Source organism: Oncorhynchus gorbuscha, linkage group LG14, assembly GCF_021184085.1.
Source record: "Oncorhynchus gorbuscha isolate QuinsamMale2020 ecotype Even-year linkage group LG14, OgorEven_v1.0, whole genome shotgun sequence".
Lineage (NCBI taxonomy): Eukaryota > Metazoa > Chordata > Actinopteri > Salmoniformes > Salmonidae > Oncorhynchus > Oncorhynchus gorbuscha.
This window is the reverse complement of record NC_060186.1, coordinates 13,844,933-13,864,298: the sequence shown is the minus strand read 5'-3', so window position 1 is coordinate 13,864,298 and position 19,366 is coordinate 13,844,933. Positions and strand designations below refer to the sequence as shown.

The 19,366-nt window shown below is 46.3% G+C and overlaps 1 protein-coding gene across 6 annotated transcripts in view; it reads left to right on the top strand.

The window, feature by feature from the left end:
* LOC123994482 overlaps window positions 1–19,366 on the top strand; it is a 99,537-nt gene that overhangs the window by 27,661 nt on the left and 52,510 nt on the right. For 4 of the 6 annotated variants that reach the window (XM_046297116.1, XM_046297114.1, XM_046297119.1 and 1 more), the window contains 6 exons: window positions 4,829–4,987; window positions 7,251–7,469; window positions 8,666–8,766; window positions 9,645–9,738; window positions 10,717–10,779; window positions 13,993–14,232. In XM_046297116.1, the coding sequence (XP_046153072.1) occupies window positions 4,829–4,987; window positions 7,251–7,469; window positions 8,666–8,766; window positions 9,645–9,738; window positions 10,717–10,779; window positions 13,993–14,232 (876 nt within the window). The remainder of the gene's footprint in view (window positions 1–4,828; window positions 4,988–7,250; window positions 7,470–8,665; window positions 8,767–9,644; window positions 9,739–10,716; window positions 10,780–13,992; window positions 14,233–19,366) is intronic. The other 2 variants (XM_046297117.1, XM_046297115.1) reach the window with 2 other exon arrangements.

Sequence of the window (19,366 nt, the reverse complement as noted above, 5' to 3'; positions counted from 1 at the left end):
AATGTCACATGATCAAGAAAGAAAACATCACAAATCGGTACCTTGTACACATTTTTTGATGTACATTTTATACAGAACATACAAAAGCAGACAGAGAAATATCATCAATTATTGCTTTTACATATACATTGTGACCATTTCTCTATCATAGATAGCTACAGTTCTATATGGTGGCATGCTGTTCTCTATGGAGGAGATACAGCTATATGGTGGCATGCTGTTCTCTATGGGGAGATACAGCTATATGGTGGCATGCTGCTCTCTATGGGGAGATACATCTATATGGTGATATGGGGAGATACATCTATATGGTGATACACTGTTCTCTATGGGGAGATACAGCTATATGGTGATACACTGTTCTCTATGGGGAGATACATCTATATGGTGATACACTGTTCTCTATGGGGAGATACATCTATATGGTGATATGGGGAGATACATCTATATGGTGATACACTGTTCTCTATGGGGAGATACAGCTATATGGTGATACACTGTTCTCTATGGGGAGATACATCTATATGGTGATACACTGTTCTCTATGGGGGAGATACATCTATATGGTGATACACTGTTCTCTATGGGGGAGATACATCTATATGGTGGCATGCTGTTCTCTATGGAGGAGATACATCTATATGGTGGCATGCTGTTCTCTATGAAGGAGATACATCTATATGGTGGCATGCTGTTCTCTATGGAGGAGATACAGCTATATGGTGGCATGCTGTTCTCTATGGAGGAGATACATTTATATGGTGGCATGCTGTTCTCTATGGAGGAGATACAGCTATATGGTGGCATGCTGCTCTCTATGTAGGAGATACAGCTATATGGTGGCATGCTGTTCTCTATGGGGAGATACAGCTATATGGTGGCATGCTGCTCTCTATGGAGGAGATACAGCTATATGGTGGCATGCTGTTCTCTATGGAGGATATACAGCTATATGGTGGCATGCTGCTCTCTATGGAGGAGATACAGCTATATGGTGGCACATTGTTCTCTATGGAGGAGATACAGCTATATGGTGGCATGCTGTTCTCTATGGAGGAGATACAGCTATATGGTGGCATGCTGTTCTCTATGGAGGAGATACAGCTATATGGTGGCACGTTGTTCTCTATGGAGGAGATACAGCTATATGGTGGCATGCTGTTCTCTATGGAGGAGATACAGCTATATGGTGGCACACTGTTCTCTATGGAGGAGATACAGCTATATGGTGGCACACTGTTCTCTATGGAGGAGATACAGCTATACACTGTTCTCTACGGGGCAGTTGCAGAGCAAGTCACTGGTTCATTTATTTCACACATATATAAATGTAGAATAAGAATTTGTTCTTAACTGACTTGCCTAGTTAAAATAGGTTAAATTAAATTAATTATAAAATAAAAATATTTCACACAGATGTAGACAGACCCAGGTTTTGGTGAAAACATTTCAACATTCTACAATTCTAAACTCAGCAAATAAAGAAACGTCTCTTTTTCAGGACCCTGTCTTTCAAAGATAATTTGTAAAAATCCAAATATCTTCACAGATCTTCATTGCAAATGGTTTAAACACGGTGTCCCATGCTTGTTCAATGAACCATAAACAATTAATGAACTTGCACCTTTGGAACGGTCGTTAAGACACTAACAGCTTACAGACAGTAGGCAATTAAGGTTACAGTTATGAAAACCTTGACCACTATAGAGGCCTTTCTACCGACTGAAAAACACCAAAAGAGAGACAGGACGGAAGCTGATCGTCCTCACAGCGGCAGACCACTTGTAACAACACCTGCACAGGATCGGTACATCCGAACATCACACCTGCAGGACAGGTACAGGATGGCAACAACAACTGTATTATTATTATTATTATTATTATATTATTATTATATTATTATATTATATTATTATTATTATATTAACTGCCCGAGTTACACCATGAATGCACAATCCCTCCGTCAGTGCTCAGACTGTCCCCAATAAACTGACAGAGGCTGGACTGAGGGCTTGTAGGCCTGTTGTAAGGCAGGTCCTCACCAGACATCACCGGCAACAAAGTCGCCTATGGGCACAAACCCACCGTCGCTGGATCAGACAGGACTGGCAAAAAAGTGCTCTTCACTGACGTGTCGAGGTTTTGTCTCACATGGAGTGATGGTCGGATTCGCGTTTATCGTCGAAGGAATGAGCGTTACGCCGAGGCCTGTACTCTAGAGCGGGATCAATTTGGAAGTGGAGGGTCCGTCATGGTCTGGGGCGGTGTGTCACAGCATCATCGGACTGAGCTTGTTGTCATTGCAGGCAATCTCAACGCTGTGCGTTACAGGGAAGACATCCACCTCCCTCATGTGGTACCCTTCCTGCAGGCTCATCCTGACATGACCCTCCAGCATAACAATGCCACCAGCCATACTGCTCGTTCTGTGTGTGATTTCCTGCAAGACAGGAATGTCAGTGTTCTGCCATGGCCAGTGAAGAGCCCAGCACATCTGGGACCTGTTGGATCGGAGGGTGAGGGCTAGGGCCATTCCCCCTAGAAATGTCAGGGAACTTGCAGGTGCCTTGGTGGAAGAGTGGGGTAACATCTCACAGCAAGAACTGGCAAATCTGGTGCAGTCCATGAGGAGGAGATGCACTTCAGTACTTAATGCAGCTGGTGACCACACTGTTACTTTTGATTTTGACCCCCCCTTTGTTTAGGAACACATTATTCCATTTATGTTAGTCACGTCTGTGGAACTTGTTCACTTTATGTCTCAGTTGTTGAATCTTGTTATGTTCATACAAATATTTACAATATAAGTTTTCTGAAAATATGAGGATGTTTATTTTTTGCTGAGTTTATATTCAATATGCAAGCAATATATAAGATGAAGTTTGTTATTTTTTCCATATTAAAATATCGACGCTATAATGTATGTGAGAACAAAATAGAAATGTTGCTGAATTTTCTCAATTTCATTCCCATAGTTGGGGATGTCAATGTCTTGGGCAGAGTGTTATACAGGCTAATGATCCCTCTCGTGTGTGTGTGGGTGTATTTGGTGTGCAAGAACCCCTCACCCCTCTGCAGTCCTTTTCAGATGGGGTCCTCTCTTTGTGTGCTCCCCTCAGCTCCCTTTCAGGTCCCCAAGCCAGGGCCCAACAATCAGAGGGTGACCCCAAGGCGACCCCTCATTGAGCATCATCTCCAGAGTGTAACTGTCCTTGACAATGGAGCGGGACGCTGGCCTATTGTGGTGCCCTGGCCTGGCCTCTCCACCACCCAGACCCAGGACACCACCCAGCCTTTCAGCCCCATGGTGTGGCCAGAGTGGGGGGACAGGGGGGGGGTACATGGGGACACAGAGGAACCTTGTCTTGGCTGACTCCTTCCTGCCCTGCCTGGCCTTGCCCCACGCCCCCCTATCCACCAACACCACCTCCCGACTCCGTAGCTCTCCTCAGAATGACAGCTGACTTGACAGCAGCAATATGCTTTAAAGTGTCAAGTCAAGTCCCTCCATTGTCTCTCTGAGTAGAGAGCCGAGGCACTGGAATGCACAATGGTGTGTGTGTGTGTGTGTATGTCTGTGTGTGTGTGTGTGTGTGCGTGTCGTCAGACGTAAAGGATCTGAGTGTGTGTGTTCTTTATTTGCGTGTGTATATATTATGTGTGTCTGCTATCTGTTTTACATGTCCATACGAAAGAAGAAGAGTTCATTCTCTAAGGCTGTCATCATGACAGAAACCCTCAGCACACCATTTTCAGTTACCGTTACAAAAAAAAGGCAAAGAAAACAGGTGTGTTTTGACTGTTTTGAGAAGAGTCAAGTAAAGAGTGATTTAAGGGCGGACGTTTGGCCTGTCCTGTGAGTGAGGTATGTGGTAATGAGGGCTTAGAGGGAGAGCGTGGCTCCTGTGTGTATAGTACCATCTCCCGTAGCCCCAGGGTCTGACTGGCTCTGTGTAGGCTGACACAGACTCCACCTGGGGTGGCATCCTCTCCCGTGGAGGTCCTGGTTTGGTGGTGGGGGTGGAGGGTTGATGACACTGGCTCAGGGCAAGAAGGAGTGGGAGTTTGTTGGGTGTCTGGGTGAAGTGTGTGTTTGTTGTGTGTGCATGGGTATGATACCGAGCCGTCTCTGTGAAGCCTAGAGGAGACAGGCAGTCAGGCACTACTTGGGTTACAACCAGGTGTTGGAACCAGTTCAGGGAGCAGTGAAAACCCATTTTTCTTTTAGAGGAATGGAAACAGAACCGGGAAAGAAAGTGATCTCTAGTGTTGCAGAACAGAACCGTTACTTTTCAATCTTGAACCAGTTAATAATGTACATTTTTGATCACATTTTTTCCCCCTAATGTCTAATATATATTGTAATTCTGTAATTCAGTGAAGTCATGATGCTAGTAATAGCATAAACATATTCCAATTCACATCATGTCATGATGCTCAGCACTTCAAGCCAAGCCCCCTCCACGTCCACCCCTCTCTCTTGCTCTCTCACCACCTGTAAAATTTCAGTCACATCTCTCGCCTGCACTTATTTGTTCTCAAACATGTAAACAACTAGCTTACACTTTCTACAGCAAGCTGCTCGAACCACGTTACTTGGTGGACTAAATGAAAGAACGATGTTGATTTCACAGGGTAAAAAAAATAACGGAAATGAACTTTTTGGGGGTTCGAACCGGTTCAGAACTTTATTATGCTGGTCGGAACACTGTAAATAAATAAATAGGGGTTCTGCTCGGAATGGATCCTCTATTTCTATTGCATCATGTAACACAGTACAGTAGTATGTTCTCTATGTGATATGCCCAACCTGCTTGTGCTGTTTCAGGTGGCAGTGACACAGTGTCCTCCTGGTCCCGCTGTTCTCAGGTCAGCTCTAGCCAGTCCCATGTGTTTGATGAACTGGAGGCCATCGCCCCGCGGACCGGCTCCTGTCTGTCCCTAGACCAGCCACTCAGCCCAGCAGACTGCAGCCCACCTGGTACAGGTCCTGTACACCCGCATTATGTCCAGCAGATCGTATAAAATACCACTGATGTCACACCTGTCAAGGGTCTACAAAATGATTACATCAGAAACGTGCTCTATATCTATGTCAAACATGTTCTCCTCTAACTGTGGACACTTGGAAAAGACGAGCTTTGTTGTATGCCGTTGGCTTTTTACTTTGTATCAAAGTTGGTGAATTAACCGTTTTAGTTTTGTTTTAGAGCAAGTGAATGCTTAACCAGCTACTTGTGGAATGTACCTGATGTTCAGAGTTGTTTCTACCTGGGCAGTCTATGGTTTTAAAATTCATTTGCGTTATTTAGACAGTTATGTCAATGCAATGGTCACGGCACCTGATTGTCTTTTTCCTATTTGTTGTTGTTGTTGTGGCCATGTTTGTCTGAACACCATTAATGAGACATGCTCTCCTTCCTCAGCCTCTCTAATGTAATGGACTGGGGTGTGACGGTGATGTGTGTATCTTTACGGCCTGTTGTGGAACAGTGTGTCACGTCTTTGTGTGTGTACAGTAAATGTGTGTGTGTATGTCTCCTGAGGTTGGTCAGTTCAGTGAGCTGTGAAGTGGAACATTACCCAACACAGACAGTCCTCACTGAGGACTTCCTCAAGCTTCTCTCATCCCCTCTAATCCCTGACAAGGTGTTTAGGATGTTTTAACCTGCTCGCGTGACCTGAACCTCCGTCTGACCTCCATGACCTTTGCCCTGAGGATGTGGTGGGATCATGTCAGTGGTGTAACATCTTCCTCAATTGACAAATATAGACATATATTATCAGTATAGAGCCTGGAAAGCAAATACATGTAAAACTGTCTTAAACTGACTGACCTCTTAAACTTTGCTAATGACTCACAGGCAGCCAAGTGTGTATGTCCACTCTCCACTCTCCGTCTGGGTGGCAGTATAGCTAGTTAACACTTGAATCACTGGGTTAGACCCTTGTTATCTGTAACAGTGTGTCTTTACAATGGGTTGCATTGTCATGGCTAATGAGGGGGTTAACTCCCAGCCTAACTGAAAGTGTGTCATCACAATGTGTTTCACCACGGGACTTCCTTCACCACAACTCCTTAATCAATCAGACAGCCAGTTCTTTTTTCCTCACCTGAAGGGGTTTACCTGACAAACAGAAACACACCCAGAGACACATGCAACACATTGTAGAGGCAGGAGCATTCCCTATGATAGGGGTAGGCAACCCTGGTCCTAGAGGTCCACATGCAGGTCATGTTTTTGATTTACCTGACCTGGAAGACCAGGTGTGTTGAATGTAGGGAATCACTGAACTGAGGAATTAGCTCGGTTGGTCAGGTGTGGTGCCTAGTTGGAACGTCATCCTGCAGTACCTGCAGCACTACAGGTACAGGGTTGTCTTCCCCTGATCTAGGTGGAATTCATTTCAAGTGGCTCAAAGTCTCTAAAAGTTAGTCGCTCAAAGGACATACTGTAAAAAAAAGCTGTACTGTACTTAACAACTAGAAAACTATCCAGATGTGATACTTTTTATGCGCTATAAAACACAATGCATTCCACTATGGCTGTGAGATGGTGGGACTGAGATTGCATTGAGAGGAGAAGCAGGGTTGACTTGCAGCAGAGCGTGATATGAGGCAGCTCCAGTCCAGCGGCTGTGTGAAATCCCCTCCCAGGGAACAGCAGCTCCACACCCTGCTCTCTGCCTGGACGGCGTGGGCCGAGGATTTGCATGGGCAGGGAGCCCACACTGTTACTGATCCCCTTTTAATTGGGCGTGACAGAGAACTTTGGAGCCTAGGACTGGGGGGGTGGAGCTGGAGGGTTGTCAGTCATATTTGCACACACACCTCACTGATCCTCTACCTCTAATCTGGTTCAGAGAGGCTATCTCTGGCCTATCCCTGGTTATCCAGGAGTCCCTGTGATAACCCCCTGCACACAGGTCATCAGAGAAGGTGGTCACTCTGGTCCTGACTAATGTATTGTTTGTTGAGTCCCTTGTAGCTCAGTTGGTAGAGCATGTCTCTTGCAACACCAGGGTTGTGGGTTCGCATCCCACAGGGGATCAGCATGAAAATGTATGTACGTGCTCTTGATAAGAGTGTCTGCTAAATGTCACGAAAGAAAATTAAATGAGTTAGTAGATGGACTGACTAATGCCATGGACTCCATTAGTCCATTTTTAATGCTTTAGTTCTGATGTGTTGGATCTGCTGCTTCACATAATGCTTCAGTGGTCCTGTATACTGTATGCCACCTCCGCAGACATGTCCCCAGGCCTGGCTGCTCTGACAGTGGGCTGTGACTCAGGGGACCTGGGCTCCCTGTCCCGTGTGCAGCTCCTGCTCCTGGACCGGTCGGACCCTGTGGAGCCCCACTGGCTCGCTGGTCAGGACATGTACTCCCCAACAGAAGACGGAACAACAGGCCACACAGCGGCGCTCCGAGCCAGAAGACCTCTTAGTCCAACGCTGTATACTACAGGTAATCCCTGATTTACAACTCAACACCCAACCCAGTCTGTGATTTATTTGTGTGTCAGTTAATGTGACTGGACTGACACATGTCTTTATACACACACTGTGTTTGAGACATTGTCTCAATAAGATTAGATGAAAACTCACTCCTTCGACAGTTTCTGTAACATCAGTTAAAATGAGCCAGGCTATGACCTTTGATAGAAACAGAAAAACCGTTGATTTCACAACAGGGAAAATCCAGACAGAGGAGTATTCTGTAGAATAGCCTGGACAGGGGAATACCAAGCAGCGTTATGGGTGTGTGCCTGCCAGTCGTTGGCCGGCCTTGAGAGTAATGTCTTTACAGTGTGAACCGCCTCTCATCTGCTCCCAGGCATGCTGCTGCAGCATCTTAACTGAAAGGCCATAAAGATATGGGGGCTCATTTCTGGCTTTGGCAAAACGTTTTATTGGGATACGATATGCCATATTAATAAAGATCAAACCGCTTCGCATTTACCATTAACCTGGAGACCTCAGCCCAGACACACAAAAGTATCTCGTTTAACAATGGCACAATCTGGATGTGATTGTGTCTGTGCGGCACGCGCATATCATTCTGGGTGATGCAAGAAATGGCATAGAAAGCTGAGCAAACGTCCCCTAAATTGGTAAAAGGAACACAAGTGGTCGATGAGCAAACTGTTGGAAATAAGCACATCATATTGTAGTTTTATAGGCAAACAAAATATGTATAACTTGTTTTCCATGATATTGACAATACTATTGCTCAGTGTGATGATTCTCCTCTGAATTGGCAATGGCCTTGAATACAGTCATTGAATCAAACAAAATCCTCTTCACTCGTTGACGTATCACTGTGGCCTGCCTGGAGGTGTAGACATTGCAGGGAGCTCGTCTGTCTGTCTGTCCTCCTAGGTGTGTCTCCAGAACAACGTTTTCCCATTCTGTGTTTGCACCTGGCATGCTTCTGCGAGACAGGTGGTCCTCCATGTTTCCCACCCCCCTTTTCATATCAGCATTTGCAGAGAGATTAGGAACCATACTTTTAACTAATACATGGCATTACTCATATCGGTGCACACACTCAAACACAAAGGAAAACACGCGCAAGCGTGTACATCGGGCACGCTGGCACGCACACAAGATCTATCTAGTATGTGTCTTCAAATTGATGTGTGTGTGTGTTGTTGTTGTCAGGCGTCCTGCAGCCCCTCACAGCTGGCAGCTGTGGAGACGGCAGTGTGTCTGAAAGGTGTGTCGCCACAGGCAAAGTCCAGGGACGGGGTGAGCACACAATGGTGAGTGTCTGTAGGCCCTCCCCTAAACTACCCCTCACAACAACCCCCCCCCCTTGTGGCTTTCATCCGTCTCCTTAAATGACTATTGTACATTGTTGTTTAAACACAGACTATACAAACACACAGACACTGACTGAGACGAAGACGTCTATTTACAGTATAAACTTGAACTGGCATCAATTTGTAACTGCCATCCCAGATCATGCAGCCAAATTGTTGTTGATAATTGAAACACACTATAACAACAGTGAGAGAAGCGTGCAGTGCAGCAGGTGTGTAGTTAATCAGTCACAGGCCACCGGAGGGTGACTGTACCACTGAAAGAGCAGACAGCCTATTTACACCACGCTCCACTCAGCCCACTGCTCTATCCAAAGGGGGTCCACTCACTCACACTTAGATGAGGCTCTATACAGGGGGGGACTCTTTTGGAGGATGCGCCGCTGGTGGGATGGATCAGACAGGGTCAGGGGTGAGGGGTCAGGGGGTAAACGCAGCGCTGCGAGTGCCGGGCTGCAGTGGAATGGATGCAGGTGCTCCACGCGATCGACTATTCATCTCCTCTTTATGATGGAGGAGAGAGCTTCCTCTGCTCTCTGAAAGGCTCAACGTGTCTTATAAGCCCCCTGTGATTTTGTCTAACCACAATGAAAGGTTCTGAGTACCCGGGGCATGATTCACGTTATTCTATTTGCATACTGGACCACTACTACACCACAGGTTTAGACTCTAGTGTGCTGGTACGGGATTGGCACGCATGTGGTTATAATGTTTTTGTTTTTTTGTAATAGTCATGCCTGATTGGTCAATGTGGTTTGAACACAGGTCAGAATGAATAATGTGATCATTGTGTCGCGGTTTTATGCTTGTGTTTTCAGCAGTCCCACACCGAGGATGGTTCCAGGTCACCATCGTCATGGATCAGTGATTCCAGTCCATCAGGCACCATATCCGGGTCCACCAGTTCCCAATGCGAGTCCTGCTGTCGTACTGCATCGTATAACTCTTATCACATCCACACTGAAGGAACATGATCTCTTAACAACCTTATTTATTTGATTTCCTAAACCGTTGTACTTCAGCTTGCTCTGCATATTATGCATTCGACCCTTCTCTCTGAAACGAAGCATACAGCTCAGGAAACCCTTAGCAGCTATCTTGAATCAGTCAATACCTACAAGAGGCTGTCCTTAACATGAGTGTTTGGTCTCCGTAAAAGCCCCCTCTGTCCATACTAGAGCGGGTCTTATTCAAAGCCATTGTGTTCTTACTGTCACCGCTGCGTTTGGCCGTGTTTCTCTGCGTCCGGTACATTTAAGCCTGATAATCCTCCGTAGAGCCGGCTGGCGAGCAGAGTGGTCCTCTCCTGTGTGGCCGTCTTGTGTACACTGATGAATAATGGGTTCAAAGGCAGAGCAAGTACTGTAGGACCAGAAACACAGAGAAAACAGGCTTCACAGGAAGGGAAGAGAAAGGAAGGATCAATTGGGTTTGACTTACCCTCTTCACATTTCTCTCTCTTCCATGAAGCAGAGACACTCTTTTTGAGCTAAAACTTTCTCCCCATTCAATTTCTCCTTTTCCCTCTTCCCTCTCATCCCTTTCTCCTCTATTTCACCACACCTGTGATCATGCCATGTGTTTTAACGCTGAGTGACTCTCCTGTATCAGTCATTGTGTTATGTTGGCCCTAATGGCCCGTGGCTCGCCGTGTTGCGGCTCAGTGGCAGCACCATTATAAACCCAGTTGTCGTACCTGTGATTCAACGGCCGTGCATGAAGGCCACCGTACTTAGCCATTAACTATGGCCAAGGGCACAGTAACATGTAACATGCCCTCTTGGCTCCACTGCTTGTTGTCTGATGTCAGGACACCATGACTGGTGGGTTACACTCACTGGTCAGATACCAGGAGCTGTGTCACATGACTACATCTATGTTAACTTACAGATGGGGCGGAGTCCGAGGGAAGTGACCAAACCAGCCAGGCCTTTACCACCTTAAATGACAGGGGTGAGTGACATTTTAGTGAGACGTCTTAATGTGGGATAGTTTCCCCACTGTATTATTACCTCTATTTGACACGCCTGCAATGGAACGCTCATAATGCTCATTGGACATAAGACAGCCGTTTGTTGTGGTGGAGCCCTAAGCATCCAGAAACCCCAAGACACGGTCTTATTTACTGCAGCTCTGCGAGAACAAACTTGTCACATACAAAACAAGATGTCATCCCAGGTATCCTTGGTGATGGTCTGTGTGTTCGTGCACAATGACCTCTGGGAGGCCAAAGACATGGTCATAGCCCAGGAGAGGGTCATGGGGAGGGCGCTGAGGGGTCTGCCCCGGGGTCAGCGAGACTTTGAGAGGTGCCCAGTGTGTGGGATGGCTTTGTGTGGCCATAGGTTAGGTGAGATTGGGTTTCCAAGCGGAGGAACGGCACAGTTAAAACTCTCAATAGAGCTCCCTAAGTAGTCCATAGAGTGAAACTGTTAGGGCTCAATGTAACACTATGGGGACAGCATTGTAGGGTGACAGCATGTTGTGCCTATATGAATTTACGAATCCAAAAATGGTTTTGACCTAAAAGTATGCATCCAAATAAAGAATATACGACAAATGTGAAATACAGACCCTGTTGTCGTAGTTATTTGTTATAACAGGTTTATAGCTTTATAATGTGGCTTGTTCCAAATAATGTCCACCTGTGCATGATCCAATAGGTAGAATACAGACCAATGTCACTTAGGCCAAGGACTTACCCAGTCAGAAACATCATGCAATAAGATAAGTCAGTAAGCTATGTGGTCTGTCCCCAGTGAGCTCTCTGATAAGGTCTTTGTCCCTCTCTCTGTCATAACTAATTCATAGGTACAAATGCATGACTGTTTCAATTCTGCCCGGTCACTCCCGTGTTTACCCCAGAGTTTAGCATTCAGCTGTAACTGAAGACGTTAGCGCCCTAAGTGAATATCGTTATGAGCCGGGGCCACAAAAAGGACTAATCTGGACTGACCCTGGTAGATTGTTCCGGAAGGCTTCAGGGAGCCACTAGCTGGACAGATTAGGGCCGGTGAAAGAGAAGGGAAAGACACTGGAGTAGAGATTAGTTGTGTTCCTCCACCCGCCCCCAGAGGACCACACACTGACAATGTAGCTGTGTCACCATTGTCTCTAAACCACTGTCACTGTGGGCTCAGAGGCCATTGTCTCGTCCAAAATCCACCATCATTTTCTCTCCCTCCTTGCCCTTTTTCAAACCTGGATTCATCCAGGCCCTTTGATTGGCACTTGTCAGCGGCTGATAGAGAGGATGACGTGTTGGAAAACGATCCGGCCAATAAAGGAGGCCTGAAAAGGCCAATCCCTCCCCATGAATAATAATCTGGACGGATTTGCCTTTTTCCTCCGCCCCTCCCTTTATTCCAGCCTTTCTTCTGGACAGATAGAGGAGTCGAGGCTCTGGGTGGCATCGGTGAATGGCACTGATTGTTTCACTGACACTCATCCTTTTCTCAAACACACAAAGAAAAAGGTACAAGTCCAACCTTCCTGCCTCTTCCTGGTGGACTGGATGTTGGGGTGTTTCTGTGTGGAGGGGCAGTCGATGTGTGGATTTTTGTGTTCAGGGGCAGAGCCGGCCAGAGAGGGGGGGGTGGTGTGTGATTTTTTTTTGTCTTCGGTGGCCTTTTGAGATCAGGGAGGGGATTTGACTTGGCTACACACAGCCAAATCCAGCTATCTGCCACGATTCAGATGGCTCTGTTGGTATGGTAACCTGGTCTGTGTGTTTTAGATGGTTTCTAAGCAGGCCACTGTCTTGTTTCCAGCTTGAACTGACCAGTAATCACTCCCCAGCATTCACGGATTAGGCCATGGTAGAACAGGAGCTTTCAGAAAGGAAGGTACCAAATCATTCATGAAGCTTTTACTTTGTATCAAGAATGTCTCAGAGTCGCTATGTTTAAAATGACCAGTCTAGTTGGTCTTGTCCAATAATGAACATAAATATATGATGAAATGTGTTTATGTAAGATGTTAAAGCGCTTGCACAAATGCATCATTTCAGATAGCAATTGAACTAACATTATGTCACCGTTCCTTCTAATTTCATGGTGTATAGACATGCATTCTATACAGTATGATATCATTTGTATTATACATCTCCTTGGTCCTTCCAATTTCGTTTAAATAAATCATCTAAACATGATTGATGTTGCACACAAATAAAATGTTGTATCGGTGGACAGTATTTTACTACCCAAAAGCCTCTGTTATTGAGAATGGTGCCCGACACAGAAACTGAAGTAGAGATGTGATTGTGTTCACTGTGGTGGAAGACGGATTGTCAAATGAGACATGACTATATCCATCTGAGCCGCTGACCTCTGACCTTTCAGCACGATATATGATATATGATGACAGCCTGTGACGTTTTTGATGAAAGATAGATTTGAACCCTATCACTCTGTTGGTCAAGTATTCCCCTGATCGTAATGTCTAACTAACACTATCCTAACGCTGAAATGCTTGAAACTCATTTGTTTTATGTGGTAACACAAGTAACACTTATGGTAAAGAATGACTACTATAGTTTTTATTTTTAAAGAAGGAACTTGTAATCACAATCCAAGCCTCGATGTACCTTGAGTCTTCATCGATGGCACTCGCTGTCCCTGCGCTTCCAGGCCAGGAAGTGCATTATTCTGACTTTTCATTGACAGATAATGGGACTCCTAATTGGTGGCCAGTGCCAAATCGACTGAGTGGTTAAGTTTCCCGAAGGGAGGGTCCCTCTTTCAGTTAGGATGTGTAAAGAACAGAGGAGTGGAGATGTGATGTGACTGGGATGTTTAGGGAGGACAAAGAGGTGAACGTGTGTTTGTGAGGGTGGGGGGGGGGGTTGCAAAGTGATTTCTTAAGTAGCAAGATATATGTACACAAATGCAGAACACCTAGCATGTTGACTTTCAAAGTGCTTTGTGGAACTCTACTAGGCACACAACTGTAATATTAAACTAAGTGGGTCAGCATCATGAAAATACAATAACCAGTGAATGAGTACCACAAACAAGAAGGTACCAAACTATAACCATAAACAGTGTTAGTTCTCATAGATCTGCTTATGGGGATATGAATGCAATATGATGACCTCTGAGACTCAGATGGGCTTTGAAATCTGCCCAATGCCATGAGATTATTCTCCATCTCTGTGTCCCCATCCAGGCCCCAGCCCAGACCAGGGGGTTCCAGTGAAGGAGAAACCTGGTTGCCCTGATCGGGGGGAGCGAGGCTGGGCTTCCACAGGGGTCAGGAGAAGGCCCGGGAGGCTGGAGCGCAGGATGAGGGAGAAGGAGCGAAAAAGGGAGGAGAGAAAGACAAAGGTGCTAAACATCTACTCCAGACTCCAGGACAGCGGGCCCCTCCAGCCCAGCCGCAGCAGGGGCCGCTCCAGGTTTGAGGACTGTGAGTGTATCAGTGTATCCATCCACCCTCACACATTTAAAACCCCAAACTGCCAACCGACACACATTGATCTGCCCACTGCCTCGTACCGTAAGGGAGCATGTTAGCAAAACACAAACGCATCTACACTCAACACTGCGGCCTCTCAACTTTTAAAAATAATTTTCCTCCCAAACACAATTTTCATTTAGTCCAGAGCACAGCAGTTGATTTCACCATTTCAATTAGCTGCTTTGTAAACAGGAGTTTACCCTGAAATTCTTCAGTTTCTCCCAAATGTCCAATTTCTGTCATGCCACCCATTGTCACTGCGCCGAGCCTGGCAAGTCCCACAATGAGCCTGTACACCTCGGGTCAAGGTTAAGGGGGTGGGGCCCCCAGACTGGTCCCTAGGTCAGGGTTTATCCTGTGTGCACAGCCACTTGTCTGATTGGACAGGTCTGCTCAGCCAGTAATAAACCGAGAGGAAGAAGCCTGCAGCTGTCCTTCCACACAACAAAAGGAAGGTTTTTACCAATGATGAGCTTTTGTGTTTGTGTGTGGTGGGGAGAGGGAGCTGTTTCTCTTTCATAAGTGTGTATTGGCTTCAACTATTTCTCAGATCTCAGCTCATTTGATATTTTTAGCAGTCGTGTTCAAGCATCATGTTTATGTCTGCTGGTGTTACTTTCTGTTTGTCTTTGTGGGTTTGTGTGACAATGAGTGTCAGTATGTGTGGGTTTGCACGTGTTTGCGGGCTGCTGCCCCTCGCTCAGACACGTGGAAACGTGTCCCCTCATTAGGGGCTGAAAGGCACTAATTGGCCTTAATTGGCACCCTCTCGTCTGGCACTGACCACTGGCCAAAGCACTCCCAGAGAGACGCCTCTCAACGCACCCCTCCCTCGTTCCATTCTTCCTCTATGCACTTTTCTCCCACTTTCTTCTTTTACTTCCCCATTCATCCATCCATCCATCCATCCTTCCTACCCCTAGACATTCACTTTCTCTAGTGCCTCTGTTTGTGCCACACTCCCTGTTTCCCATCAAAAGTACATATCTGTGTTATCACAGTAGTAGAGACACCGTAGATTGTATACAGTAAGTATAAGCAATAGCGGAGTGATGATTGTTTTCATACAGATAAGAGCGGGGTCAGGTCTGAACCTCAATGTTTTCCTAGTAGGCTGGGAACATACAATGCCTGTGTTGACTGAGTGCATGATTGTTTTGGATAGATACGCAAGAGGGATGACTGTAAGTGCATGCAGGGAGACTGGTGTCCACTCAGAGCTCCATTGTGTGCTGTTGTCCCATGGAGTGCTGCTCAGTAGCTGTACCTGTGCTGCTGGCGTCAGTGACTCACACTGCCAGGGTCTCTGATGAATGTCAGTGTTGATGGGGAACACCTGGCGGCCCCGTGACTGCACCGCCTCAGCCCTGCCCCCCAGACGCCACTCAGCCTCCCGTGTATTAGCGTTCTATTCAGTTAGGTGGGGGAATCCACTGCAGTCGTTTGCTCGGTTGTTTTCACCGCAATGAATGGCTTCTCAATTAATGAGCAAGGGAGACCAATCACTTAGAAAAGAGGGTGTGTGTGCATGTGTATGTGTGTGTGTGTGTGTCTGCACGCATGCGCCTGTCTCTGTGTGTATATGTATGTATCTGTGTGTGTGTGTCGGTGTGTCGGTGTGTGTGTGTGTGTGCCCGTGCGCTAGGGTACAGTGCCTTTATGTAACGGCTGTTTGCTCAGCCTTTGATGTAGAATACCTCTGTGTATTTACCATTACCGCCAAATGACTGGACAAACAAACAGCCAGCCTATTGATGAGCATCAGTGTGGAATATGCACGTTAGCCGCCGCTGTTTTCAAAGAGCGCAGAGAAGGAGAGAGGCAGAGCGGCAAAGTGAATCTGTCAAAGAGTCTATTATATGGTGTCTGAACAGAGAGGGCCCTCCACAATGGCTTTATTAATGGCATAATGTCAAGGAGAGGCTGGGCAATAAGAACACAGAATTTGGCTTTGTCAGCTTATCAGTACAGATCAGTTATAGCAGATGATTAGAGGTGTGTGTGTGTGTGTGTGTGTGTGTGTGTGTGTGTGTGTGTGTGTGTGTGTGTGTGTGTGTGTGTGTGTGTGTGTGTGTGTGTGTGTGTGTGTGTGTGTGTGTGTGTGTGTGTGTGTGTGTGTGTGTGTGTGTGTGTGTGTGTGTGTGTGTGTGTGTGTGTGTGTGTGAGCTGTGGTTTGTGGTGAGGTGGGTGGCGTGCTGCCAGGGTCGGGAGTGTGGCGCTGCGTGTGTCTTTGTTTGTTTTCCTGACACAGACTTTTCCCCCTCATCCTTTTGGGGAAAGTGAAGGGGCGGAGCCATGGGTCCATGGAGCAATAATGAGGCCTGTTGCCAAATTCTGCCCCCCCGCTGAATTCACCACGCTCAAAGGGACTGGAGCACACTGCCAAATTCTCCTCCGACTCAAAAGAGATGTTGAATAATATTTGGACGTGTTATTAAAGAATCACGAAACGTTGATGAACGATCCTGTAAAAATGGTTTTAAGTTTGTTTCATGGAAAACGATAACATCATGTAATCGTCATTGATGAATTGGCTCGTCTGGCCATGAATCCTTAGCTACTGCTGTTCCAAGACTAGAGGAAATGTACAGTATGTTTAAGTAATGTCCGACCCCCTGTCTAACAGTTGCGTGTGGATATAGACATTGTCTTAGATACACACTCTCTGTGAATGAGTTTCAACATTGAGTGGAGCTCAGGAATTAAAGGACGGATCATCTCCTCCTGCACCTCCTACTGGCCTACTGAAGTTCTCAACTTCCTGCTTGTATAATGATGTTACTGTAACATGTAGCCTTCATATAAACCTCATTGGTCGCTCCATTGTGTAATTAATACACTTAAATATACTCTAGAATCGTATCATGGAACAATCTAGACCAGTTTGATTGAATTAATGTCAGTGACTCGATGATTTTATTACCATCCTACAACATGTCAAACTACTCAAACTATAATGAAGCTTTGATTTATTTTAAGAATGTAGGACTAGCACTCATGTCATGTTTCGACGCTACAGAATTAAAAGATCACAGCACTTAAAGAGCTTAAAACCCAACGTATCCCCAAATGTTCCCATGTAGTCTGTCTGTTGTGTTACCGTCACAGTGGACAACGTTTGAGCCTAGCCAACGGCATGGAAAAGCCATGCTCATTACATGAATGTAATTACTCTAAATACAGGTTTTTAATCAGACACTGTGCGGGTTAGGTTGGGCCCTGACATTCTCCCGCTGGAAAAACGGGGTCATTTCTCCTCTAGCACTGAATGTGACCTTTGTTTGGGGAATTATGGATACTTTATACATGTGATGATGAGCAGAAACAAAGGTCTGGGATTAAGCGGGGAAGAGAGGGAGCGAAATAAACAAGAGGGCAACACGTGATATAACACAATAGAACCACAGTCCCGACACTGTTTACACTTCTCCTGACTATAATGTACGGTATTGAGAGTTTGTTGTTGCAGTCCTTCAGTTATTCCGACTTAACCTAGATTTCGATCAGAAACAACGGTTATATGCAAACTACTTTCTCACTTTGAATGAGGATCGTTTTGTTCAGGTTGTGACTCTGTGAGAAAGTATTAATCAGGCGTTCATGAATGCCTGCACGGCGTCAGATCAGCAATCAGGCCGTTTGTCATCTGTCAGCTGGAGTCATTGACAGTGATGTCCAAGTGTGTGTTAAATGAGATGTGACGGGTGGCTTTTCGCCGCCTGCGGGACCGACGGTGGACGTCTCTGTGGTGACTGAAGAAACTGAACAAAAAGAAGCAAAACAAGCGGCAGTAAAAGTGAACCTCCTTGCTCATCATCATCATCATCATCACGGCCCCATTGTTCCTCCCTCAATCGCTACTGAATCGCCTCACTCTCATTACAGATTACAGCTTCAGCGGAGTGACTCTCCCCTTTCTCTCGCCTTTCTGTGCCACGGTCCTTCTCTTGATTAACATTTTCTGCTAGGCTTCACACCAAAGGCACAACCTGTGTGCTTTAAAGGCCATCTGAAAAAAAAGTCATCATGCGCTGGAGTGGAATCAGATAAGGCTATCTGGCAGGAGGTTTTAGTGCCTGGGCTTTGTCCCGCTCCTCCACCCGCCTTCGCTTCCTCCCTCAATCTCTCACTCCACTGCACCTTTTGTCCGGCTGATTTCCCGACGGAGTGGCCTCCTCAGTCGCAGACCCCCTGATCTCCCTCCAGCACGGACTGCTGTGTGTGTGTGTGTGTGTGTGTGTGTGTGTGTGTGTGTGTGTGTGTGTGTGTGTGTGTGTGTGTGTGTGTGTGTGTGTGTGTGTGTGTGTGTGTGTGTGTGTGTGTGTGTGTGTGTGTGTGTGTGTGTGTGTGTGTGTGTGTGTGTGTGTGTGTGTGTGTGTAAAAGTGAGTGCCTGTGGGCACACATCAGGCCTGAGAGGTGCAATTCAGAGGCCCAGGAAAGAGAAGCAGGCCTGGGATAGAGAAAGAGAGAGAGCGTGGTAGAAATGGAGTCCCCATTAGGGGGACTGGAGCACTACCTACCAGGGACAGGACTGATGGGACCTGCCTCAGCCCGCCATCATGCTAAAGGGAGGAAACAGGGGATCCATTTACTCTGTTACAGAAGCTGTCAATTCACTTCATTGGATTGATCAGTGCACTGATCCAAGCAGTGGTGTGTGTGTGTGTCTATTGAAGAGTGTTAGATTGGGGTCTGGGGGCTAGCTAATACCCATCCCAGACGCTGCTCGGGGACCAAACGTGTGACTCATGGGTCTCAGCGAAAGCCCCTTCTTGTCACAGATATTTGCAAACAGATGTACACAGCTCCACCGCAGGTTTTGATCAATCAAGCTTTAACAAGTCAAGTTGTCTGGATGCGAATGTAACAATTTGCATGTGAAAGGCGGAGGCTGCGGAAGGCCTGGTTTTGATTAGGCCTAAGCAGATAAATGGCAGATTGAAACGGCCCCCTGCAACCGGGGAGAAACCCAGAGGTCCAGGGGTTGAAGTCAGACTGATATAAACTCTGTTTCTGCTACTTTCTTCTGCAACCCAATGAATAGATCCATTATTCAGTGGACTCTTTCTCATCTCTACTGAA